The 24,608-nt window shown below is 36.8% G+C and overlaps 4 protein-coding genes across 4 annotated transcripts; 2 read left to right on the top strand and 2 right to left on the bottom strand.

Annotated features, from left to right (window-relative positions):
• The first annotated feature begins 5,191 nt into the window (after positions 1 to 5,191).
• On the top strand, positions 5,192 to 10,871 carry LOC119997525 (AFG1-like ATPase). Its single transcript, XM_038844613.1, has 15 exons — positions 5,192 to 5,554; positions 5,735 to 6,075; positions 6,171 to 6,250; positions 6,659 to 6,759; positions 6,917 to 7,039; positions 7,276 to 7,345; positions 7,473 to 7,559; positions 7,657 to 7,722; positions 7,836 to 7,928; positions 8,049 to 8,105; positions 8,224 to 8,352; positions 8,431 to 8,521; positions 8,938 to 9,026; positions 9,770 to 9,963; positions 10,540 to 10,871. The coding sequence occupies exons 2-15, from the start codon at positions 5,853 to 5,855 to the stop codon at positions 10,643 to 10,645; spliced, it is 1,509 nt and encodes a 502-aa protein (XP_038700541.1). The 5' UTR covers positions 5,192 to 5,554; positions 5,735 to 5,852; the 3' UTR covers positions 10,646 to 10,871.
• A 546-nt stretch (positions 10,872 to 11,417) lies between these two features.
• On the bottom strand, positions 11,418 to 14,877 carry LOC119997526 (tetratricopeptide repeat protein 1-like). The gene is made up of 5 exons (XM_038844614.1): positions 14,501 to 14,877; positions 13,411 to 13,590; positions 12,302 to 12,428; positions 12,046 to 12,159; positions 11,418 to 11,800 (listed from the first exon to the last, which is right to left on the bottom strand). Exons 1-5 carry the CDS (start codon positions 14,795 to 14,797, stop codon positions 11,685 to 11,687), a joined length of 834 nt encoding a protein of 277 aa, XP_038700542.1. The 5' UTR covers positions 14,798 to 14,877; the 3' UTR covers positions 11,418 to 11,684.
• Positions 14,878 to 18,416: 3,539 nt separating this feature from the next.
• On the top strand, positions 18,417 to 20,784 carry LOC119997004 (putative EG45-like domain containing protein 1). Its single transcript, XM_038843778.1, has 3 exons — positions 18,417 to 18,516; positions 19,270 to 19,539; positions 20,723 to 20,784. Exons 1-3 carry the CDS (start codon positions 18,417 to 18,419, stop codon positions 20,782 to 20,784), a joined length of 432 nt encoding a protein of 143 aa, XP_038699706.1.
• Positions 20,785 to 21,893: 1,109 nt separating this feature from the next.
• On the bottom strand, positions 21,894 to 24,357 carry LOC119996454 (glycine-rich cell wall structural protein 2-like). Its single transcript, XM_038843096.1, has 2 exons — positions 23,928 to 24,357; positions 21,894 to 22,087 (listed from the first exon to the last, which is right to left on the bottom strand). The coding sequence occupies exons 1-2, from the start codon at positions 24,247 to 24,249 to the stop codon at positions 21,978 to 21,980; spliced, it is 432 nt and encodes a 143-aa protein (XP_038699024.1). The 5' UTR covers positions 24,250 to 24,357; the 3' UTR covers positions 21,894 to 21,977.
• Between the last annotated feature and the right edge of the window lie 251 nt (positions 24,358 to 24,608).

Genomic DNA, 24,608 nt, shown 5'->3' with positions numbered 1-24,608 from the left:
GGCCAAGCACGAGGACACAATCCAAAATGGCAAGGTTCACGGTCACAGTCTTGGAATGGAGGCAGAACTTCCTATCCCAATCAAGGTGGTGGAAGAGGGCGTGGCTTCTTTAAAGTGGTTTGTCAACTCTGTGAGAAACCTGGACATACTGCTAATAAGTGTCGCAAGCTCAAATTTTTTGCTGCAAATTCAAATGATCATGCACCACCTACTGCGCACTATGCCACCTCTTCCCTGGCCACCAACATCCCTCATCCACCAGGACCACAGTGGCTTCTTGACTCAGGGGCTAGTCACACTATGACACCCAATCTTCATCAGCTCTCCAACAACTCCGAATATGATGGATCTGATCAAGTCTACATTGGTGACGGCACAGGTTTGCCAATCACACACACTGGTACACTTAAACTTCACACACCACCACGCTCTATCACTATTAATAATGCTCTTTGTGTTCCTCTTATTCATAAAAATTTGCTTTCTGTGCATGAGCTTACCAAGCAAAATCATGTGTTTGTTGAATTTTTCCCTTTTCACTGTGTCATTAAGGATCAAGCTACGGGACGAACACTAGCGCTGGGCCGATGCACTGATGGTGTTTATCATCTTGACTCAACTTCACCTTCTTGTTTTGCTGCTTCCACGCATCAACCAGGAACCATCACTACTAGCACAGGCTGGCATAACCGCCTTGGTCACCCTTCCAATCATATGTTCTCTGTTGTTATGAATACCACAAATCTCCCTTGTAATTCCTCAAGTTCAGTTCCACTTCGTCAATGTATTTCCTGCAATTTAAATAAAAGTCACAAATTACCATTTGCTCGCTCCACTTTATCCAGTTCCTCCCCACTTCAAGTTTTGTTTAGTGATGTTTGGGGCCCTGCACCCACAACATCTATTGATGGTTATCGCTATTACGTGATCTTTGTAGATCACTTCACTAGGTACACTTGGCTCTTTCCTTTGCAACACAAATCTGATGTCTACAATGTCTTTATTCAATTCAAGAAGCTAGTTGAAAAACATTTCCAACTGCCCATTCGCACTTTGTATACGGACAATGGTGGTGAATTCGTCAAACTCCAATCCTATCTGAATCAAGAAGGTATCACTTGGCTTCAATCTCCTCCCCACACACCCCAGCATGTTGCACTTGCAGAACGTAAACACAGACACCTAACTGAGACTGCACGTACTCTTCTACACACGGCAAATCTTCCTTCCACGCTCTGGTCATTTGCTTTTCAAACAACAACTTACTTGGTCAATCGTCTTCCATTAACCTCCTCTAGTCCTATCTCTCCCTTTCAGAAACTATTTAATCAATCACCGAACTACTTGAAACTTCGTGTATTCGGATGTACCTGTTACCCTTGGCTACGACCGTATACCACTAACAAATTACAACCTCGCTCCAAGGCTTGCATCTTTGTTGGCTATTGTACTACTCAGAGTTCCTACAAGTGCCTTGATCCTCTTACCAACAAAATCTATCTTTCTCGACATGTACATTTTAATGAATTAGAGTTTATCCCATATCCCCCAGTGCCTTCTCCAATTTTACCCAGTGAACCTCCTCCACCTCCTGCTTCTCTGATTGTTCTTCAACCACCTCCAACACCGGCATCTAATGATCAGCTTGTTCCTACTGCTCCCCTCTCATTTGCTCCCTCTTCATCAGCTCCCTCTTCATCAGCTCCTCCATCTACTACCGTCACTTCTCATACTAATCCTAGTCCTATTATTACTTCTGAAAATTCCCCAGTTGATCGTCCTCATCCTATGATTACTCGGTCCCGTAATAATATTTTCAAACCCAAGCAACTACACCATGCTACTCTACATCCTCTTTCTTCCTCGGTGGAACCTCGATCCGTAAAAGTTGCTCTAGCCAATCCGTTGTGGCGTACTGCCATGGCTCAAGAATTCTCAGCTCTAGTTCATCATCACACATGGGATCTTGTTCCCCCAGATCCTAATATCAGACCCATTGGGTCACGCTGGATATTTCGAATCAAACAAAACCCGGATGGGTCCGTCGCTCGGTACAAAGCCCGACTGGTGGCCCAAGGTTTCGCTCAAAAACCTGGTATTGATTATCACAACACTTTTAGCCCCGTCATCAAGCCAGCAACGATTCGTACTGTTCTTGCAATAGCAGTTTCTCAAAAATGGCCACTTCACCATCTTGATGTGAATAATGCCTTTCTCAATGGTGTGTTACAAGAAACGGTTTATATGCGCCAACCTCAGGGCTTTGAGGACTCCTCTCACCCAAATTATTTATGCAAATTACGTAAATCTATTTATGGACTAAAACAAGCTCCCCGTGAATGGTATAATGCGTTGAGTAAAAGTCTGATCTCTTTGGGTTTCTCCAATTCTGTTACTGACCCTTCTCTGTTTATCTTCAAAACATCTTCCCATGTGATGTATATATTAGTTTATGTTGACGACTTAATTCTTACCAGTTCTGATGTTTCTTTGCTTCACAGGATCACCAAAGCTCTTGCCGCTCAGTTTTCTCTTAAAGAACTTGGTGATCTTTCATATTTTTTAGGTGTTGAAGTTACTCCTAATAGTGCAGGGTTGTTCCTTTCTCAGCGTAAATATGTTCGTGACATTCTGGAACGCGTTGATATGGACGGCGCCAAACCAGTACACACTCCGCTTCCATCTCACTTTACAACAAGTGTCAACGACGGCACCCCCTTATCTGCTCCTACTACATACCGCCAACTTATTGGGAGTCTTCAATACCTTAGTCTGACCCGACCAGACATCAGTTTTTCGGTAAATAGGCTTGCTCAGTTCATGAACAAACCCACGGACACACATTGGTCTTTACTCAAACGGCTCCTCCGATATCTCAAAGGCACTATCAATTATGGCATCACTATTGCTCACTCTCCAGCATCACACCTACAAGCTTATTCTGAATTGCATCATGGCTTACCAAACCCCTCAGTTTCTCATCTGCAAGCCTATTCAGACTCTGATTGGGCTGGAAACCCGGATGATAGATCCTCAACGTCTGCCTACATTGTGTTTCTCGGCAAGACTCCAATCTCCTGGCGCTCCCAAAAACAGCGTGCCATTGCCCGTTCGTCTACCGAAGCAGAGTATCGTGCCCTGGCGGCCACTGCCTCGGAAGTTATTTGGCTCAAGCACCTTCTTCGTGAACTTCACTGGCATGTCTCATCATCTCCAACCATTCATTGTGATAATCAAGGGGCCACCAATCTCAGCCTCAATCCTGTGTTACACTCTCGGATGAAGCATCTTGGTGTTGATATTCTTTGTTCGATCTCTGGTGAACTCTGGTCATCTTCGTGTTCGAAAAATTCCCACTGAAACTCAATTAGCAGATCTACTTACTAAATCGCTATTACATCGTCGTTTTCAAGATCTTCGTACCAAGATTGGTGTTACTGAAGGGCCACCAATCTTGCGGGAGGATATTAAGGCTATAGCTACTAAGCCCAAACAAGGCCCAACTTGATAAGTTATGTTTCTTATGTCTTTAGGCCCATTAAGTTAAAATGTATCCGTTTGTCTCAAACGGATCTATTTGTGTCAGTAGACGTTAACTCTGTACAGCAGCTTTACTCTGTCATCTTCCTCAAGTAGTCTTTGATCTCTGCAATATATAGGTCTGTAACTAGTTCAGTAAAGTTAATGAAAATAATCTCTTCACACTTCTTTAGGATGATCAGTTCTCGGTCTCTTTTTGGTTCTTTCATGTGTACCTAGTTTAACTGTTAGATGTAAAATTTTAGACCCAGAATTATTGAGGAATTGTAAAGTCCCAAATCCATTTGTAACAGATTTTGGCTGCTGTCCTTGAACTTAGGTACCAGACTTTTAATGTTCGAGGGTGGTTATAATACGGGATATTATTCCTCCATTTGGGTTTAGAGACAGACTTTTTTTTTAAATACTAATGAGAAATATGTTTCTTTTTGAAATTGAATCCTGTGCACATATATGTCTAACCCAGTCGATTGTCAACCAAGTCATCTCTCGTTGGTTTAGAGATAAAATTTGTCAATTTAAGACCGAGAATGTATGATGTAAAACGAAGATGCTTAGTAAAGATTTATTCGAGGAGCCATCCAAACTTCAATAATTGTGCGTTGAGGACACTCGAATCCAGCTATGTTGTGCCAATAACTGGCTGCTAGCTACTGAGAATTTATTCATTTTCTTAATTTGTTGTGGTTGACCAAGAATGTCCAAATTTAACCTTAATGGAGTTCTAATAGAATGAAAATGAGCTTAATTAGATTATTCATACTTGAATTTCAATGATATGGACCAAATAACTCACTAACGTTATGTGTTTTGAATTTCAGGTAATTAAAATTAACACAAAACATAAAGAATGAATCGTTAAAATAGAAGAATTCAAGTTCAACTCTTCACATTTGAGGTCAAGTATTTAAAATAATGAAAATGAGCACTTGCATTCATATCGGTAAATCGGTGGAAGTAACTAAAGTAAAAATTTGCAAGATTAATTCTATATTTTTGGAGATCCACTTCAGAATCTGTAAACATAAAATATAATATAATATTAGAATATACCCTTTCATTTCTTCTCTCTAATCTTTAAAAAGTGCGGACTCTCTCCTCTCTCCAAAAAAAATATGGGCATGTAATTTTAAAATTCTTAATATAAACAAGTAATATTTTAATGTTATAGAAATTTATAATAGAAATATTATTGCAATTGTTATAGAAATGTTTTAAATTGTCAAAAAAATATTGTTTGAGTATGTAAAATAGAGAATTTGACAATCCATTGAGAGTTTATGATGCGGGTACTCTAACTTATCTTGTTAAATTGCCAAAAATCATTTCAGACAAGTGGGAGTGGACATCACCTGAGGCGCACCCGTCCCATACGAGCATACAACCATACTTTTATTGCATATGTGACGATGGGCATGTGGTACGGAATCCAGTGGGAGTGTATCCCATACCATATGTATATAGGGATGACAAAACTCTATTTGGTTCGAATGATTGAATTTATCCTATCCGAATTAAATCAAATTTGAATAAAAATTGTATGTCCAAAATTTAGGTGTAAGCAAATTTTTGTTATCCGATTTAAAACCATGTTCCGATTCAAACACACCAGATTTATTTGGGTCAACCATAATTTGAATTAATTTATTGTCCGATTTAGTGATTTATTGTCCCGATTCAGTATTTGAACAAACCTTGATTGCTTTTGTGAGTCAGACTGCACAAAGCTAACGTCATCTGTCTCTCTTTCCGGGGAGACACCCGGAGACTCGGAATCTTTCTTTGCTACTCCCATTTAGGCATTTACCAACAATTCACCAAATTCATTTCCTTAAAAGCATATATAAATACAAATCTCTCTTGTTTCTTTATTTCCTCGAGTCTTTTGAGAGCAGGGAGAATAGAACAACCTTCCTGGCATCATCCTCTGTATCAGTATAACGATCTGGTAATCTGGATTTCTGGAGCGACCCAGAAATTTGGGAGTTGCAATTCGGAGACTTTCTTCAATAAAGTGCGTTCTTATCTTTTCTGTGTATTTATTGTATTTGATTGTACATAATCTTTTGTTTAATTAACATTGCATTTTTGTGTGTATTCTTACATTTTTATGGAAAGCCTTTGCGGTTGGATTATATGATGAAGCCTTTTTTGGCAGATGAAGTTTTAATCTTTGTTATAAATTTAATTTCAGGTCATATAGATTTGTGGGGCGTTGATTGACTAAGGAAGAACTTCGTTCATTTAGTACTTTGCACTGGTAAAATTCTTTGCACTGGTAAAATTGTTGCAATCTTTATTGGGTTTGGAAGATGAGAAGAGTTTTAGGATCTGTTCCCTATATTCGACTGGCTTTGCGGAATCAAAAACATAATTACACAAGTAGTTCTGCGAAATTGCAAGAACATTTGAGAAGTGCCAATTCTGCTTATAGGCTCACCAACAATGCTGAAATCCATAGATCAGTAGGGGTACAACCCTCATGTATTACCTCTAGGTCTCTGTCAACTGATAATGCTCCAGTTACTGATGGAGGTATTTCAAGATCTATATTGTCCTGCTGCTGTAATTAAAGAGCAAAAACCCTACTGATAATCTTTCTTTCTTCGTGTTTATTGGTTTGATCGCAGATTTGAATAGGGGAGGGCCTCTTGTGGAATATGAACGGAGAATTTCCGTAGGTGAGTTGGTCGATGGTGATGACTTTCAGGTATTATATTTCCTTTATCATATATTTTTCAAAAAAAAATTCTGTCATGGCTCAAAAGTTGAGTTATTGCAGACTTGCAGTTCTTGGATGAATTTAAATCCTTTGCCTGTGTCACTAGGAAGTGTGAGATTAATGTTATACATGCTAGATTGATTTCTTGAGGAACTTTCATAGGAACCAATGTGCCGCATAAATGAAGCATCAATGTCAAATTTTAGATATACTTTTGGATTTACAAACAGCCGTGTTTAAGCCTTTTCCTACTATGATTTTCGAAACTTAATTTCCTTTAATGAATTTCTCATTTTAATGATACTTATTCAATGGCGGTGTAATGCTTATTTGACGCTACCAAAACAATTGCAGTCCTGTTATTCTTGAAGGTCAGTCTGACTTTGGTGTCTGCAGGTAGGAACACTAAGAGAACTTCAGAGACTTTATGATGAACTTGTTGAGTCTGCTGATAGTTGCCAGTTAGATCGCTACACAGCTTCCAAGAAAGCTGCAAGGTAGCTGTTTACTTTTGTTGCTACTGCTGTGTAAATTTTCACTCTAACATTAGTATATTACGTTCTGGTGCGACATTGAATTCCTGTGGCCCAGTTATTGTTTTTTGTTCATATGCCACGTGGTGAGTTTCTCATCAATTTTTTTTCTTCCTATCAGGAGCAGATGGTTATGGTCTCGTTTCTTGCCCCAGTCCTCATACTCACCTGTCAAAGGGCTGTATCTTTATGGCGGAGTTGGAACAGGAAAAACTATGTTGATGGACTTATTCTATGATCAATTGTATGCTGAATGTTTGTATTCATTTTTTTATGTTCAATATTTCAGTACATTATATGCAATGTTTGAATTCAGGATACGAGAGAAATAGTCCAAAGAAAAGTAGAATGTATTGTCAATATGGACATATTACATGGATGATGGATTTCATGTGAACTGCAATTATTTTTTCCCACCTTTCATTGTTGTCACTCTATTATCTATTCTTTAGTCTCTGATATCTGTTTGTTATTTCACAGGCCCTGTAATTGGAGGAGAAGGCGGATCCATTTTCATGACTTCATGTTGAATGTCCATAGCTGTTTGCGAGTAAGAATCTAAGTCATTGTTTATTTATTTTTACAATGGAAGACTATTATGCTAAGCATTTTTAAAAAAATCACTTCTCATATGATGATACCATAGTGAGTTTATGCCAGATGTTAAAATGTTGCAGAAGCACAAGGGTGTGGAAGATCCACTTGAAGTTGTTGCAGGGGAGATATACGATGAATCCGTTTTATTATGTCTAGATGAATTTATGGTATGCTCCTATGGAGTTATAATTTTCGTTATGAGATGGCTAAATGCTTCTCTCTTTTTTTTTCCCATCATGATTTTATTCTCGTCATGGTTCATAGGTGACTGATGTTGCTGATGCATTGATACTAAACCGTCTTTTTAAACATTTATTCAGCAATGGTGTTGTATGTACTTCGGACCTACTCTTTGTTTTCTTTCTCCAATGCAATATGGCTTTGTGGATTTAAGATGGAAACTGACTTGGAACTTACACATCTTATAATGGAGGCAAGTGTAGATTCTTGTGGTCACTTCAAATCGTGCTCCAGATAATCTCTATGAAGGTGGATTGCAGAGGGATCTTTTTTTACCCTTCATTGCCACTTTGAAGGTATATAAATGAATTTTATCTTGTTGTATTAGGATATTGTCAAACCTACAGAACATCACCAAATTTCTCTGTTTTTGTTATATAGTATAATCTTAATAATTTGAGATTGCCTTGTTGTAGGAAAGATGTATATCGCATGAAATTGGTTCATCGGTAGACTATCGGAAAATGACTTCGGTAGGGCATCAATTCTTTGTATATAGATTTGTGAGAACTTTGTATTTGCATTTTAGCTTGTAATCCATTCACATTGTATTATTAATTTAAAATATCTGCTTTTACTATTGGAGTGTAGGCTGAGGAAGGTTTTTATTTTTTTGGAAAAGATAAGTCAAGCCTCCTTAAGCAGAAGTTTCAACTCCTGATTGAGGCAGAAACAGCTAGCCCGCAAGAAGTGGAAGTAGTGATGGGAAGGACATTGCAGGTGTGTGCTAGTTGGTGCTATATGAATAACATGGTCATTTTCTCTTACACTGTTTCACTGTTCTCTGGTTTTTATCAGGTTCCTTTGGGTGCTAATGGATGTGCATATTTTCCTTTTGAGGAGCTTTGTGACAGACCTCTTGGAGCTGCTGACTACTTTGGATTATTCAGTGAGTAATATCCAAGTGGTGGATCTTGATAACCTTGCTGTTCATATAGGATTTAGATTGCCTGTTGGCTTTACCCAAAAATACTGGGACGTGGAATAACGTCGTGATCCATGACTAACACTAGATCTGAGAGTCTTTAGGATCAGCTATGTGGTTACTGACTTGCGAATTGCCGAATCATCTTTCCCCTTTGTAGATTTTTTTGAATAAAAACTATTGATATGAATTTTTTTGAAAAAATTCCTGAAAGCATTTCAAGCAAAGCGTCCTAGTTATAAGTTGAGCAGATGGTGAATTTTTTTGTGATTTATTCAACTGTCAACTGTCAAATGTCTAATGTTTTTGTTATTCCATATCAAACACTTGATTAGTTTATTTAGTCGGCATCGATGATCTGTTTTCTTTATTTTGGGCAGAGAAGTTTCATACTCTAGCATTGGAAGGTGTCCCCATTTTTGGACTGCACAACAGGACATCAGCATATAGGTTTGTCACATTGGTTGATGTAAGTCCCATTTCTCTTAATTTGGATGACTGTTCTAAGATAAAGTTATAATAATTGAATATTTGTTGCATAGCTAAGGAATCAAATGAAAGTTCCACCTATGTTGTGATCTTCCTTGGGTTACAGCATGGCTTTTAACAGTGTTTCAGCAGATCTGTGGACTTCAGTTATGAATTGTGCAATATGTTAATTTCCCAAAACTGACCTTTCATGCGTTTTTCTTACATTTCTGTGGAAATTTCCCCTCAAAACTTCATATTTGTTTAGTGCTGCCTGTGACTTTCAGACGACACGACAGTACTATTACCATTCCCCTAAATGTCATATTAATTTGACCATATTTTTTGTTATGAGATTGTCAAGAATTTAGGTTCTTAATTTTTTGGAAAAGGACCAAATCAAAAGGGGAAAACAAAACGAACCATATCCTGCTATTGATATATCTTGACGTGGATAGTGTAGTAGTCAATGTCTAGATTGAATATCACAGAATTGTTTTCCCTGTGTTAGAAAAAATATTCTCTTTAACCGGTCTTTTGCTATGCTTACCAAATCATACTGAATGAAGAAGATTCGTTGTTGAATGTTTTGATTGCCAAAAACATCGTTCCCTTGCAAACATTTTGTGGAGCTTCTTGACGAACTATCTAAATGCAATTGTGGAGGCGTCCATTCTTCTGCCTTTCTTGTGGAAAACTTTAATGTAGTTAATGTTTTATTTTGCTCAACCTTTATGGTCACAGGTGATGTATGAGAACAAAGCCAGACTACTGTGCACAGCTGAAGGGAGTCCTCAAGAACTTTTCAGACAGGTGGTAACAATATCTGATGCCCAGCACATCGCACCCAGAACCTCTTCCAGATCAAGGAAAAGTGATGATTCCGACCTTTGTGTGGACAACGAACTGGGATTTGCGAAAGACCGGACCATTAGCAGGTATGGAATTGTTGAGTGTTAGAATCTGAATTCCTCCTACCTTCTAAAAAGAAGGAGTTGCAATTGTTTGTGGTTCAGGATATCAATCAATTCACACAGAGGTTATAACAATACAACTCTTTTCTTTTATTTGTAACATTTCCTTCCTTTCACTGTATGCCATCCAATCTGCTGTCTAAGATCAGCTCATTCCTGTCAAACAACAATATATAAATGAGATGGGGCGAAAAACTGCACGAGGCTCTTACCACTATAGGGTTTGAGTAGGATAAATATACTATTTTGACCCTATTCTGAGGAGAGTGTCGGTTTGAACTCACGACGATGGGTTTGATATGGAACAATCTTATATCTCACTTTTAGTTAAGATGTACGTAAAATTAAGGGTAGCTTCTGCCGTCCATGCTGTATTCAGAGTTGCATATTATGCTCTGAAGTTTTTTATTTTTTATATGATATCATCCCTGAAGTTGAAACACACCGTGTCTAATGTGTTCTTAACCTGGTTCAGTGGTTGGCTCGCTATGAAAAAAAAAAGTCTGATGTAACAAATTGTATAATCGATAATCGATGCAGGTTAACAGAGATGAACAGCAAAGAGTACTTAGAGCAGCACGATTCCATTGTAGCAGAGAAGAAACTTTCGCAGGATGGCATCAATGCGGATGTCCTTGAAGCCTGATATACAAGGATCTAACAGCTTCTACAGCAAGTATATTGGTGCCAGATCTTTTTGATAGTTGAATAAAATGTAGCTTGTCATCTGCTTAAAACAGGTCATTGTAACATATATACCTTATCCCATAAACTCTAAGTTGTATTTTTGTATAAATAATCCCATCGGATGTGCAACAGGGCTAGAATATACAGTCATTATGAATTGATATATCTTCTATCGATCGCTACAATTCTTCATCGACACAAGTTACTACCGCTGCATTTTCCTCTTTAAGCTCTTATTTCTCTTCTAACCTTAGACCAAAGGTCTGAGTTGCTCATCCAGATAATGCTAGGCTACATGCACAAATGTCATGTGCTTGGCATAACTTAGTATAGATTACCAGTGGGTGGACTGAACTTTTCGAAGTTCAACCACTGTCGATGATGATCCACAATCCAATGTTGAAACAGGTAGCGAAAACTGCATCTGGGTTCATCCAATGTTGAGACAGGTACCCAAATTGCATCAGCTTGCGCTTACAAGTTCCCGCTATAAAGCAGGTTAACTTCTATGCGATAGACCTTACGCCTGGCCTGGTCATTCATATTGAACTCGCCATGTCAAGATCACCAAGTTCTATATTCATGAACCGTGCTCAGATGGATAGCATAGCTGTTATAATCATTGGTTATACTTGCAATGGCAAATAGCAATTCCAACTGTGTTTCTTTGGGTAACAGCCCCACATTCAACAGTTAACTAAGCTGAAAGATATACAGACCAGAGAAGAGTGGAAAGGTGAAAGAGCAATTAAAAAAAACCTTTAAACAAGCAATAAATATTCAGTAATCAATATACAAGTCATTTCACAACAGCAACATGTAATCCTCAAAATAGGAGATGACCTTCTTATCAAGTTTGAAGAGTAAATCCATTCTGCAGCATTTTACAAGTGATCATGACTGCTGCGAAAACAATATCCTATTCACGCATCTCCGTCTCCATAGCTATAGTCCTTGTATTGTTTCTTTAATTGAAGAAAGGACCACAAATGACCAACTTAACGTTGGAATTGAACTGAATAGGAGCCAGTGTTTGGATCTTTAACAGCTTTGAAATTATCGATGCTCATCCCAAAGCGTCCCAACACTGAGTTGCCCAAGTCCTTCAGCTTTCCTGCACAGAAAGAACGATTTTTCACTATTTTGAACTTCTCAACATGATGGTATAATAGTAGAAGTACGGACACAGATGCACGAGGAGAAGATAATTGGAAAAAGAAAGAAAATAATTAACTAGAACATGGAAAACAGGGACAACAAATTCTGCTACCAAAGAAATTCCAAGATCATCTCTTTCTTTATATTTTTTCATACGAAGAAAGAAATAAAGTGCACAGGAAAACTATCCACAGAGCTTACCAATCATCTCTTCCTTCATCTTCTCTCGCTTCTCCGCGGCAAGAGGCTCCAACCTATGAATGGCTCTCCGAGCTTGCTCATTTAAAGGATCCAATTCCAAAATCTTCTTCATATCTGCATGTGAAGAAGAGAGGGTCAGAACTCAGAATTCAGAAAACGATAGTAGTAGCAGCAGTGGCAGCATTATTGAAAGTGTCTAGATTCTCTAGAACAAGGATAAGATCTTGAAGTACTGAAGTAGCCATATCTAAATTACCAGAAATCGCTTCTTCAAAGTGTTCAAGCTTTTCATGAGCCTCTCCTCTTCTAATCAAAGCCTTCATATAGGTAGGGTTGAGTTCCAGCGCTTTAGCGCATTCCTTTATAGCATCTTCATATTTTCCCTGAGATGTATTTAGCCATGAATAAATTAAAATATGAATCAATTGAAATTAGCTAATTGGTCCAACTTGTCACAAAGGTACATATAGAAGCAACAGATGAGAACCAAATGGGTCAAAGAAAGTGGAATATGTTTCAAATTGGAGTGTTCATGTGTGTTCCGGTGCATTTGTTAGCCATGACTAATGAAATGAAAATCCTCGGTTATTATATGACTGCATTTGTCAGTCATAACTTGAAATGTAAGTAAACTACAACATCAGAATCCCTTAAATAGTTAAATGAAAACAAAGCAAATGGCTCAAGTTCGGAAACAAAATGATCAATAACCTAGCAGCACTAAAAGACCGGGATGGTGAATTATACCATTGTGGAACATTAAGGTTTCAATTTGTGGTTTTCCAATAATTTGAAACACGATGATGGAACACCACCCTCCAGCTATTCTATGCAAGAACAATACAGGAACCCAGAAAATTTACAGGTTTTGCAAATACAATCCTCACGGACATCTATAGGTAGGAAGAAATTCTAGCAAATGAAGAAAAATGATAACAACTACATAAGTTTAACATGATAAACATAAAACCCTACAAATAAGTAAATAACAGAAAAACATCCCTTAATATCCTCAAAGGGACACACATCAATAATTTGAACTTGGTAATTTAATATGGAAGTCCCATGTTTGAATGTGCGAAGTTTTCCCATTATTTTTGTATCCGTAATAGTGCGAAAAGAAGGACCGACTCGCATTCAGATCGGGAAAATAAGGCTCATTGGGATAGGACTACCCCTCATTGAATAGCCCAAAGCTCGATGGCCTCCCAATCTACATGAGACCAAGGAGATGGCATGATAATCATCATTTGCTATTCATCAACAAAAAAAAAATTCAATTTTTTATAATATACATCCAAAAAAGAGATTAAACAGTTAAAAAATGCACAACAAGAGATTTACAACGAATGGATCAACACATACTAGTTTCATGAAACAAATTGCACGATTTGAATGGCATATTGAACGCAATTCCACGGATGAGGGCATCTCCGGTGCAACTTGCAAAGCAAACTCATATTGTGATAATGCTCCCTCATATTGACTGTCTCCAAACAGCTTATTGCCTTCTAATTTTGCATCATTTGCCTGTGCCAATGCTTTCTGTTTGGAAAAGGAAACATAGGAGTTCAGTAATTCTTTGATGCCAAAAGACAGAGGGCCCAAAAGGACCCTTCTAGGCACCAGCCATCAGATATTTTCATAATGATATTGCTGCATCTCTTCAGCTGCAGAAAAAGGACTGACATAGTTGGTGCGCGAGAAGACATCTATTGACATAGTTGGTGCACCTTCAATTCATAGACCAACAATTACCTCAAAGAAAACAAGTATCACCGCTGCTTTTCATCAGCATCCCTAGCCTGTAACTATCTCATTTATTTCTAAGGTAATAATTTGGTCTAACAGGACCTTTCACCTAATATATTAAGCAAAGAGGTGACTTTCAAGTATCTGAAAACCCGCCAAAATGCCAGGCATCTTTTTCCGCACCCACCACCAAAACTAATTTAAGGGGAATAATTTCCCCATTCGCTGCACTCATATTCACACCTATACAACATAAGGTCCCCTCCTCTCTTCATGAAATTCAGTCATATTGAGTTACTCATATTTTACAACAATGGCCTTCTAATACTATATTCCTCATAAGTACGACACAAATTAAAGACCATATGCAATTCAAGCCCCATTTCTCCGCCAACTCCCTAGGTTGGCTTAACACTATCTCAAAACACCAAATGGTACTTCTTCAACAGCAAAAAAGTAGCAGCTAAGACTAGTTCAAAAAGATAGAACCAGTGACGCCTAGAAACATAAGAAATCATCTTGCAAACCAATTGAAACACTTATTATCAGATGATAAAGTTATCAGCATAACAAAGACATATAAGCCAAGAGCTGTATATTTCATCCGGCGAGAATCTGAAGTTCTTAAATTTACCAAAAGTAAACAATTGGAACACAAATTATCAGCGTACTAAGACCGAATATGAAGGGCATTCAAGATAACCTGCTTCAATTCGTCTTCGTTTGCAAGAATTTCGGAGGAATCATCCTTTGATTGCTCTTCTTGCTGCCCCGGTTGTTGGTCTTCAGGAGTGCCTTTAGCTTCTTCTGCATCTCCTTCACTGGCCGTTTCAAAGCCATCAGAGGCGTCCCCATTAATAGTTGCCGATGCTGCCGCTGCCGAATCGTCCCTTGAATCAGTAGTTTTCGTTGCCGTTGACGATGATGGTTGTGGCGCTTTCGGAGGATTTCTAACGTTAACAACGATTTCTTCATTCCCTTCTTGCTCGATTAGCACCATTTTTTTCCCAACAGGTCTGGCGATTCAAGTCGGTGTGGAATGAAGTTTTGCTTGGCAGAAGGTTTTAAACAAAAACGATTAATTTTCTCTTTTTATAAAAGTTTCCCAGAAGCCTCTCTGTTGGTCGTTAATAGGTTTCCGGTCTCTATGCGCACCGTTTAGGTGTAGTGCCTCGGCCTCCTTTTAAAAAAAAAATTGACAATAGGTCATTCAAATCAAATTTTTATTCTAATATATCCATTCTAATTTTTTTTAACCCATAAGATTTACAAGTATTTAATATTTATTCCATTAAGTAAAAATCATTTGAAGTATCTTTTTTTATTGACCATACCACACTCAATCATCGTCTGGGGGACTTTCTTGCTACATATATGCATGTCATGTCCATGGGGATGTGAACCTAGGGAAATTGGTTTGAGTTGTTCGACTATAATAGCATGCGGAATGATATAATTTGGCGTCACTAAAAGATTGGCTATGTTCCAATTTCGTCAACGAATGTTTAAACGTTTTAAATCAATAAACCGAACAGTTGATGTGACAAAACACCTCTTCGCATACCCTAGTTTTTCTCAAATCACACCCATTCATTTTATCTAATGGTGTTTAAGCATGACAAACATGTCTCTTGTTTTTCCTTTTTTTCATCTTTCGTCCTCCTTTTATCTACCTTCTCTTTCGTGCTTCTCCACCTCCTCCCATGGAAGCTAGTCTCTTTTTTTTCTTTTTTTTTTTTAGTTTTTTATAATTCGAAAACTGTGTTTTTGGTGTTTGTTTACAAAGAATTATTATTGTTATCTTTTTCATATGGTATTATTTTTCAAATGCATCTCTGAAAATCAGTCCAAAAATTGTTGTATTCAATGAACAACGATGTTTCCATCATTGTAGATGCTCCAATCAATTATCTTGACAAGGTTGAGTTCAGCCTCGAAGTCGGCATCCGAATTAAGATGAGGTGTTTTAGAAGTCACCACAAGAGAATTTCCACGAAGGAGTGTATCGATCCCCGAATACATACGAAGAGTGTTCGTTCTTAACTCTAGATCATCCCTTGGAAGATAATAGGGTGTAATGTGGTATGCAAGTAATGTCGGCAAAGGGAGAAGATTCCTCAACTTAGCGAAGGCAGTGTCCGTTGGGCAAAATATGGTAAGGGTAGTGGAGTTATGGTTGGATATGAGACTAGTTAGAGAGTTGTTTAGAGTAGATGACATGGCCTTGTAACCATTGTCCGCGAGCGCACTCACGATTCCAGCGACATCTACTTCATTACTGCCTTCATGTGTGGAATCATTGGAGTCTTCTTGGCTTGCTTTCGTAGTGAATACTAGTGTTGAAAGCAAGAAGAAGACAAGGAGAAGAGATTTGGTCTTGTTAGCAGCCATGAAATAAGACAATCGTGTTGTGTATGCAAGGATTTGATGATGAGGAAGCAATTGAAGAGGATTGTATAAGAGTAAGAATTACGCATCTGTGTGATTGGTATTTATAATGGAAGTTGTCGTGGGTGGTCAAAATCCTAATTGGTTTATGAATTTCAATGACCAATGAAACACATTAAATCTAATCTAATCTAATCTAAGTTGGTTTAGGATCACATATTAACATTGCAGAAGGCAGAGTAGGAAAGGAACAGCTCTGCTTCGAACCCACATAAGCAAATGCCAAGTGGCCCACAACCTGTGATTGGGCATTTATCGGGACGTCTTTCTTATTTAACAGGTTCACCACAATCTATGAATCCACTTCCAGCATAGCTTTGCGAAATCCTAAATCCTAAGCTCTCTGGAGGTCAACTAGCACACCCCACAACTCTTTTTACATGGAAGAGAAATAAAAATAGAATTTTTCAAAACTGCAAAGAGCTGTCTGTCAAGTATTTTAAGTTATTTGGATTGAATATAAATTGAGTTATATTTAATCCTAATTAAGGCACATGCAGAATTTTTAAATCGTAAGTGGTGGTCCACTTTTTTTTTAAAGTCAAAAGGCAACCTATTAATTAACTTATTAAGAAATTATTTAATTGAAAAACAATAAAAAGATTGAATGGCCGCTATTGGTTTCGACATGTTCTTGGATCTGAACATCCATGCAAGCTTTACGCAAAGGATTGACGAAAAAGTTAGCTTTTTATAACACCTTAATCATTAGTTAGAGTGATAAGAATGGTGTGTATAATTCTGATGATCAGGGTACTCGATGTATGTGTTTTAAAACAAATGTATGCAATAAATAACCATCTATTTAAAGGTAAATGTATATAAGGGATTAAACACTTGTAGCCATCCATACTAATACATGCATAGAAACTTAATTAGATTGTGTACTCCCTCCGTCCCATTTTGTTGGTCCTCTTTCTATTTTGGGATGTCCCAAAACTAGTGTCACTTTTCTTCATTAATTAACAATTTTGTTGTTGTATTTCAAAATTACTCTTGTTACTTTAATCACCCTTGTGTCAAGGGGGAAAAAAAGTACCACTATAAATAAGGGTTGAAACAGATAATGCCAGGAATCAGTACCTTGAGGAGTGAGCAGCAAAGGTAGTTAATTTGAATAGCCAACCACATTAAGAATTAAAACAACGTTGCTTCAACCCTAGGGCTGGGGGCTTTAGGTTTACATATCTATTGTGGTGATTACAGATGATCATAATTCATACATATAGAGATATGTCCAGAAAATAAGTGTTGAGAGACTGCAGCCGAGATAAATATGGCTAGAAAACCTGGCGGATTCCGTGCAATACTGAAGTAACCCTCTTCTTGAGATTTATGCTCCTTTTGTTTCACGGAAAATAGAATCCTGGAAAATGATACTTACATTTTTCAGTGTTTGTTTGATGAAAATTGATAAGATGAAGGAAAAACAACTAAAAATCATCATGAATAAATCACTCTAACCTAAGGAAAATGACATCCCATTTTAAAGAGGGTATGTCATTTTTCAATCCTCCTTCTCAACTCTATCCATCACTGCACATGACTACAATCTTACGTGTTTATAATTAATATGTCTGATATAATATTTTTGCTTATTGATTCTGAAGTTCTAATACGTACCTTTAGGGTATGTAACTCTGTATCCATGATGTTGTAGCGATTTGTTTGTTTCTTTTAAATTTACTTTTTCCACCAAACAAACATTAGAAAATATTAGCAACTTTTTTATTCAAACACTAGAAATTAGTTGTTTTTTCATGATAAGTTTTTCCTTTTCCATGCGAAGTTGATTTTCATCAAAACAAACAGAGCATTAGTGATGGTTTTGGTGATTTCGTGATGTTCAAGCTTGTCATTTCAGCTTAATTTGTCGAGTAAATCACATATCAATTAATAATAACTTGAAAATGATGACGTGGATGCATGAGATCAAATGCTCCAAAATTTATCTAAGCTTTGCACTTTGTTATATTGTATAGATATAGATAGATATTGATTAGAGTAGTTAATTACATGCTATAAGTGTAGTTGTGCATATGTATCAAGGTAGAAATGGTATGGAATTAAAAAACTTATCTTGGTTGGTAAGTGGTTTGGTGTCCAGATACTAGCTATATATATATATATATATATTGAGTTCTCAATCGCACTTGGTAAGATAATAAGAGATGGAGAAAATCATTGTGATTCTTGTGACCATTGTTGCAACCCTAATCACTGTAGCATCAGCACTACCCGGGACCGCTACCATGTATACCAAATACGTTCGTAAGTACTTTCAAATCAATCTTATTTCAAATCGAAAGCATGATACATTTCTTTAAGCATTCTCTATCATAATATATATCTACCATATTTTACACTGTATGCATTTAGGTGTCGTTTGGTTCGTAAAATATAGCTTTCCAAGAATAAGATTTTTTTTTTCCTTTCGGAAAGAATTCTTATGTTTGGTTGGTGAAATCTTTGGAATTTAGAATTTCAAGAAAAATTAGATTTCTCCTAAAAGAGAAATTCTCATTTTCTCCCAAAAAAGTCCTTGGAATACTCACTTATTTTTAGTTAAATACCTATAATGTCAAAAGACTCAAAACACATCATTTCGATAATATCTCACAATTATTATGTAGTTTAAATATGTCATTTTTTAAAAATCTATCATACAATGTAAAATAATTATAATTTTTACCAACCAATCATGGTCAAGGAAATCAATAATATCACAAAAGTAGTATAAGTATGTGATCCAAAAATTGGCAATGAATGAGAATTCAGGAAAAATAACTTCCTGAAATCTTCTTTCCATTCCCATCTCCAAATCCGCGAATCAAACGAGCCCTCAAACGATAATCATTGTGCATTCCCATGTTTTAAAATTAAGAAATTCCCATGAGTAGGAGCAATTAGTATCTATATTCTACATATCAATCATATATATATATATAGATGATGTGAATTAGATGATTCTTTAATTTTTGTGAACCTAATTTGTTGGAATTCAATGATGTGTGTGTTTAACAGCATCGGCATGTTTTGGTACGGAGCCTAAGGGAGATCTGGTGGCGAGAGTGAATGATGCACTTTGGCAAAATTACACTAATTGTGATACAATGATCAAAGTAACATGTACAGGATCTAAGTTTGGAAATCCATGTACGAATCAAAGTGTAGCGGTTAAGGTGGTGGATCATTGTGTTGGTCCAAAATGTCCAACTCTTGTCCTCTCTAAACAAGCTTTCACTCAAATTGCTAATCCTGCTGCTCCAATGATTCAGATTGACTACCGTCAGTGTAAGTGATCTAGCTCTCTTGATATTTATAAGTTCCTTTATAATTATCACACATATATATATATATATATGACATTTATCTCTCTCATGATTTTGCAGGTTATGAATTGGGATGTCTTTAGGGAAACATTTAATTTTATCAAATTGAAATCATTTTGGGCTCAATCCACTTGTTTGTGGGCTATTTTATGTCATCCGTTTGTCTTTGGGCCTTAGCTTGTGATCCATTAGGGTTTTTATTTAGCTATATTAAAGTAAAGATGGTCAAAGACGGATTATGAATAATAAAGAATGGCATTTAAAGTGTTGTTTAATTAATTATTAGATTAAGGGTTTTTCTTCTTCTTCTTCTTTTTTCCATCTTCCGTATTTTAAAAAGTTCAGTTTTCCAACATCACACAATGTACGCGAGGCAAAAATCCTTCCTGTATTTTTCTTTTACGTGAGAGCTTACGATCACTATATTTCGAGTGTGCGTTGAATAAACCTACAAGCCTATACATGCAATAGTTCACAAAGTATTACAAAGCATGTGAAAAATATATGTATGGATTGAGATACGAATCGAATCCACAACCTACAAAGACAGTAGGCTCTCCCCTAATACAATGGCTAAGAGTTCATTCCATATCCTTCTAGATTTGAAATTCCACTATTGTGGGCAATGAATCTAGGGTATCCGCAATTTGTTTACAATTGTAGAGCTTACAATTTGAATCCGATGGTTTGGGAGGTGTGCTACATCACACCATATTTTTTTGTTTTTTCATTTTTAAAATTTTCCTGCATTTTTCTCCTCAATTAGATATGAATTGTAGACTCTAGAAAATTACAGCGCCCCAAATCCGCAAATTGAACACAATAGTTGTCATCTCTTAAACCCATTTTCAAAGTCACTAATTTATTCAAATTTGGGGTTTGTTTATATATATTCATGAAGGAAGGTGTTTGTACTATTGAATTAAAGAAAGCCTACAAATGTTGCATAAATAAATAACCATTTTTGAACCAATGCCAATAGTACTATTCCACTGTAAATTTTGCTAAAAATAGTGCTTCGCATTCATCACACTAGTGTAACAAAAAAAAAATTTTAAAATGAGAATTGATAATTTAAATATGCATATGTAGTATATCAATTTTAGGTTGATAATTAAATGATAATTATTGTTAATCATTAACAGTGTCATGGTACAATGACATATTAATCATAAACATTCGTCACTCACCCTCAATCAAGTTTTAGAAATTAAATTAAAAGATAAGTCCCACAATTAAGAGATTAGGAGTTTATTTTCAATCAAACTCAAATAGCTAGCTTATTAATTCTACTATATATATATATATATATATATCACCATTTTGTTCTTCAAACAATATCGATCGGTTGATAGAGAAATGGTGGTCTTCAAGGATGAAGAAGAAGGGGGGCTCAATGAACACCTATTGGAGATCCAATCTACAAAATACCAAATTCAGAACCTTAAAGCCTGCGTTGCCTCAACCATATTTGTTTTAGCCTTGGAAGCTTTTGTGTTGATAAGAGCTATGCTAGGAAAACCAAATGCATTCATGTTTGGTCCTTCCCTAATGCTGACCATGGTTATCTGGTACACTTGGTTGGGGGCTTTGAGAGGTTTGAGGAATCATCCAGCGGCCAAGTTTGTCTTGTATTTTCGGCTCTTCGCCATGGCTTTCATGCTGCTCATTTACATTCTCTACGTCTACATCTTTGTTTCTGCCCTTTCCAGCAACCGCTGGCGGTGCCGCCTTGATTTAGTTTTTCTGTCTTGTTAGGATTTTGTTTTTTTTTAATTGCAAATTAATTCTCTTTGTATATATATATTTGATAATTAGTCATTTTTATTCTGCTTTGATTTCATGCAAGAGATAAAGAAAAATTAACATTTCGTTTATCTTCACATAATGTTCAACATAATGTTGAAAATCTCAACCCTACTCATTTGAAAGATATTATTATCCGCATCTTTGGGTTTACTGGTTCCCGTGAATACATTGGATTCGCATGGATTTATTCTTCATGAGTCGTCTCATTTAATGATACTTGAACACGAAAATGCCTCTTAGTGTGATAAGGGACATGGGCATCCATATATATACCAAACCAATGTGGTATATTTAACACATAATTAGGAAATCTTGCATATTTTTTTTTAAAAAAAAATTCAAGTTTATATTAATTGGCAAGAACAATAAATAAAACATTAATAAAGCTAAATAGTAAAGTATATATATATATATATATATTACATGTGTGTAGCACCTAGAAGACCTTGAACCAACATTTTTCAAGACGATCGACATTAGGGGACATAAAACTTATTTATTTTGTATTTATTAGGGTAACAAATTAAAGTTACACACCTTAATTATATTATAGTTTCTCCACAGTTTTCATAAGAAAATCATAATTGATGCTCATCTTCCATGCCCGTTACCATACCCGGATCCAGATCCACCTCCTTCACCGGACCCACCACCTGACCCAGCTCTAGATCCGGCATAAGATCCAGCAGATGACCCAGCTTCTGACCGGGGTCCAGAACCCGACCCAGAACTAGATCCAGATGATGAGGCAGAACTGGAGCTTGATGAGCTAGATCCAGACCCGGAACCCGATCCAGCGCCAGCACCAGAGCCTGATCCACTCCCACCAAGTCCAAGGCCCAATCCAATACCCAGCCCAACACCTATCCCTCCCAAGTCCAAGCCCAGATCCTTTCTTGCCACCCGGCTTTCTGACCCAGTGAACAAACTTGAAACAATAAACAGACCAACAAGGACTAAACACTTGAACTTAGACATGTCTTTTTTATTTAACGTAAGCCAAAGCCAATCAACCTATTAAGGTCCAAAAATACTAAACAAGGATATATAGTCAGAGCATATATATATATATATAGAGAGAGAGAGACCATGTATTTATAGTACTAGGTTAGCGGGGTTGGTATAATTGGTAGTGCAAGTAAAGTAGTGTGAATGGTGTGGCAATAAGTGGAGATGCATTTGCGTGTGTGTATATATATATATATATATATATGATTTGATTATTGCGCATCGTGATGTGGACACTATCTTGTTTGGCTCCAACATATGACACGAGAAGAGTTTGTGGCTACAAAGGCTGATATAGCAAGACTAGTGGAGTTATGATGACTTTGGATTTGAGGTGTCGAAACTACCAACGGTGGACAAATGATATATAATGAGGATATGGTTTGGTTGCCGACCCATGCATGAATGTATCCCACTCAACATATATAGTGGAGCAAGATTGGTTAATTTACACCTCAAATTCGATTATATTTACATGGAATATATGATGAGATAACAAAAAATGTTGGTGCCCCAACATGTTAAAATGGAGAGGAAATAAACTTTGATATATTACAGCAAGATCAGAAGGACGTGGGAGAACATTCACGAATTAGGTACATCAATATATATATTTATTCTTTAATTTCGTACATGCAATGATATGTTTGGTATGTTTGTTTTCTATATATTTTCTATTTTAATTGTTTGAAAAATATAAAATAAATCCTGAAAATACATTTGATTGTCTATTTTAAAAAAACATGGGAAACTTAAAATCATTTTGAAAGATTTTGAAAATAGAAAAAAAGATGTTACCTAGAAATTGAAAAATAAAAAACAGAAAATAAACTAAACACACTCAAATATACAGAATATTTGGGGCTAGCTTCCAAGTTAAGGTCGTGCGTACTAGGGCTGGCTTATATATATATATATATATATATATATATATAGAGAGAGAGAGAGAGAGAGAGAGAGAGAGAGAGAGCCTTAAACAGTGAAACATCCAAAAGAAGTAATGAAATAGAAAATTAAGGCATGAATCCTTTATTTGGAAGCCACGAAAGTAGTACTAATGGCAATTCTAATCCTAAAAATTGACAATTGAACCAGTCAATCATACATGCATACAGAAAGCTGAACCTTCTGATATGATCATAACAATCTTATCTGTCTTGCTTAAAATTCAGTCTCAATCATATCATATGTAAGTATTTCATGCATGCATGTATAAATATATAACTACAAATTAGAGATGAAAGTAATTTAAGTAACATTCTCATTATAAGACAGACTCACTTGTTACAATAAAAATCTTCCACAAGTAACAAGTTTCACTTTTGAATACATGGATAGGGATGGGGAGGCTCGAACTCGAGATCTCTATGAGATATTACATACACGAGTGCAATCTAGACCACCGTTAATGGTCTTATTTAAAATTAAAACTAAAAGGAGATCACCATCGATCAACTTATTTATTGTACAAAATGATGATATGATGATGTTTACATTTTGGATGGTATTAACTTTTTATCAATTAACCTCTGCCTCCAGATCCGGAACCAGCCCGAGACCCAGCATAAGAACCCGCTTCAGAGCCAGCACCAGACCCAGACCCAGAGTTGGACCAAGATGATGAAGAAGAGCTTGAATGAGAGCTAGACCCGGAACCAGACCCAGATCCTGAACCCGCTCCAGCTCCAGAGCCGCTACCGCCTAAACCCACACCAATTCCTACTCCAAGCCCAATCCCCACGCCACCGAGATCCAAGCCCAAGTCCTTCCTCACAGGCCTGCTCTCGGCCACAGTCACTGACATGGCAACCATCAGAACTACTAATGCCAGGCAGTAGAACTTAACTCCAGCCATTATAGCTCAAAGAATGAGAAACAAATATTATATAGTATATAGAGAGAATGATCAACTTGGGAGTATTTCTTGTATGAATTAAGGCTAGTAAGTGCAGAGAGTGACTCAGCTATTTATAGTTGTAATTGCCATAAAAGACGTCTAAGACTGTAGATGGTAGTGGAGGACACCATTTGAATTTGATCAAATCAAGTTAGAAGTGGAGACGTACTAACTTGTCTAATATATTTGGTGGGGGTGGGGTGGGGAGTAAATGTTACTCTACTCCAAGCGCACTAATCAATTGTTGCCCTCATACTCAGTATCTCACACAACAGCTGTGAGTAACAGAGACACATATATAGGATAGGTTAGACGTT

This window comes from Tripterygium wilfordii, chromosome 4 (genome assembly GCF_013401445.1).
Source record: "Tripterygium wilfordii isolate XIE 37 chromosome 4, ASM1340144v1, whole genome shotgun sequence".
NCBI lineage: Eukaryota > Viridiplantae > Streptophyta > Magnoliopsida > Celastrales > Celastraceae > Tripterygium > Tripterygium wilfordii.
Note: the sequence above shows the minus strand (reverse complement) of the source record. Positions and strands in the feature narration are given on the sequence as shown.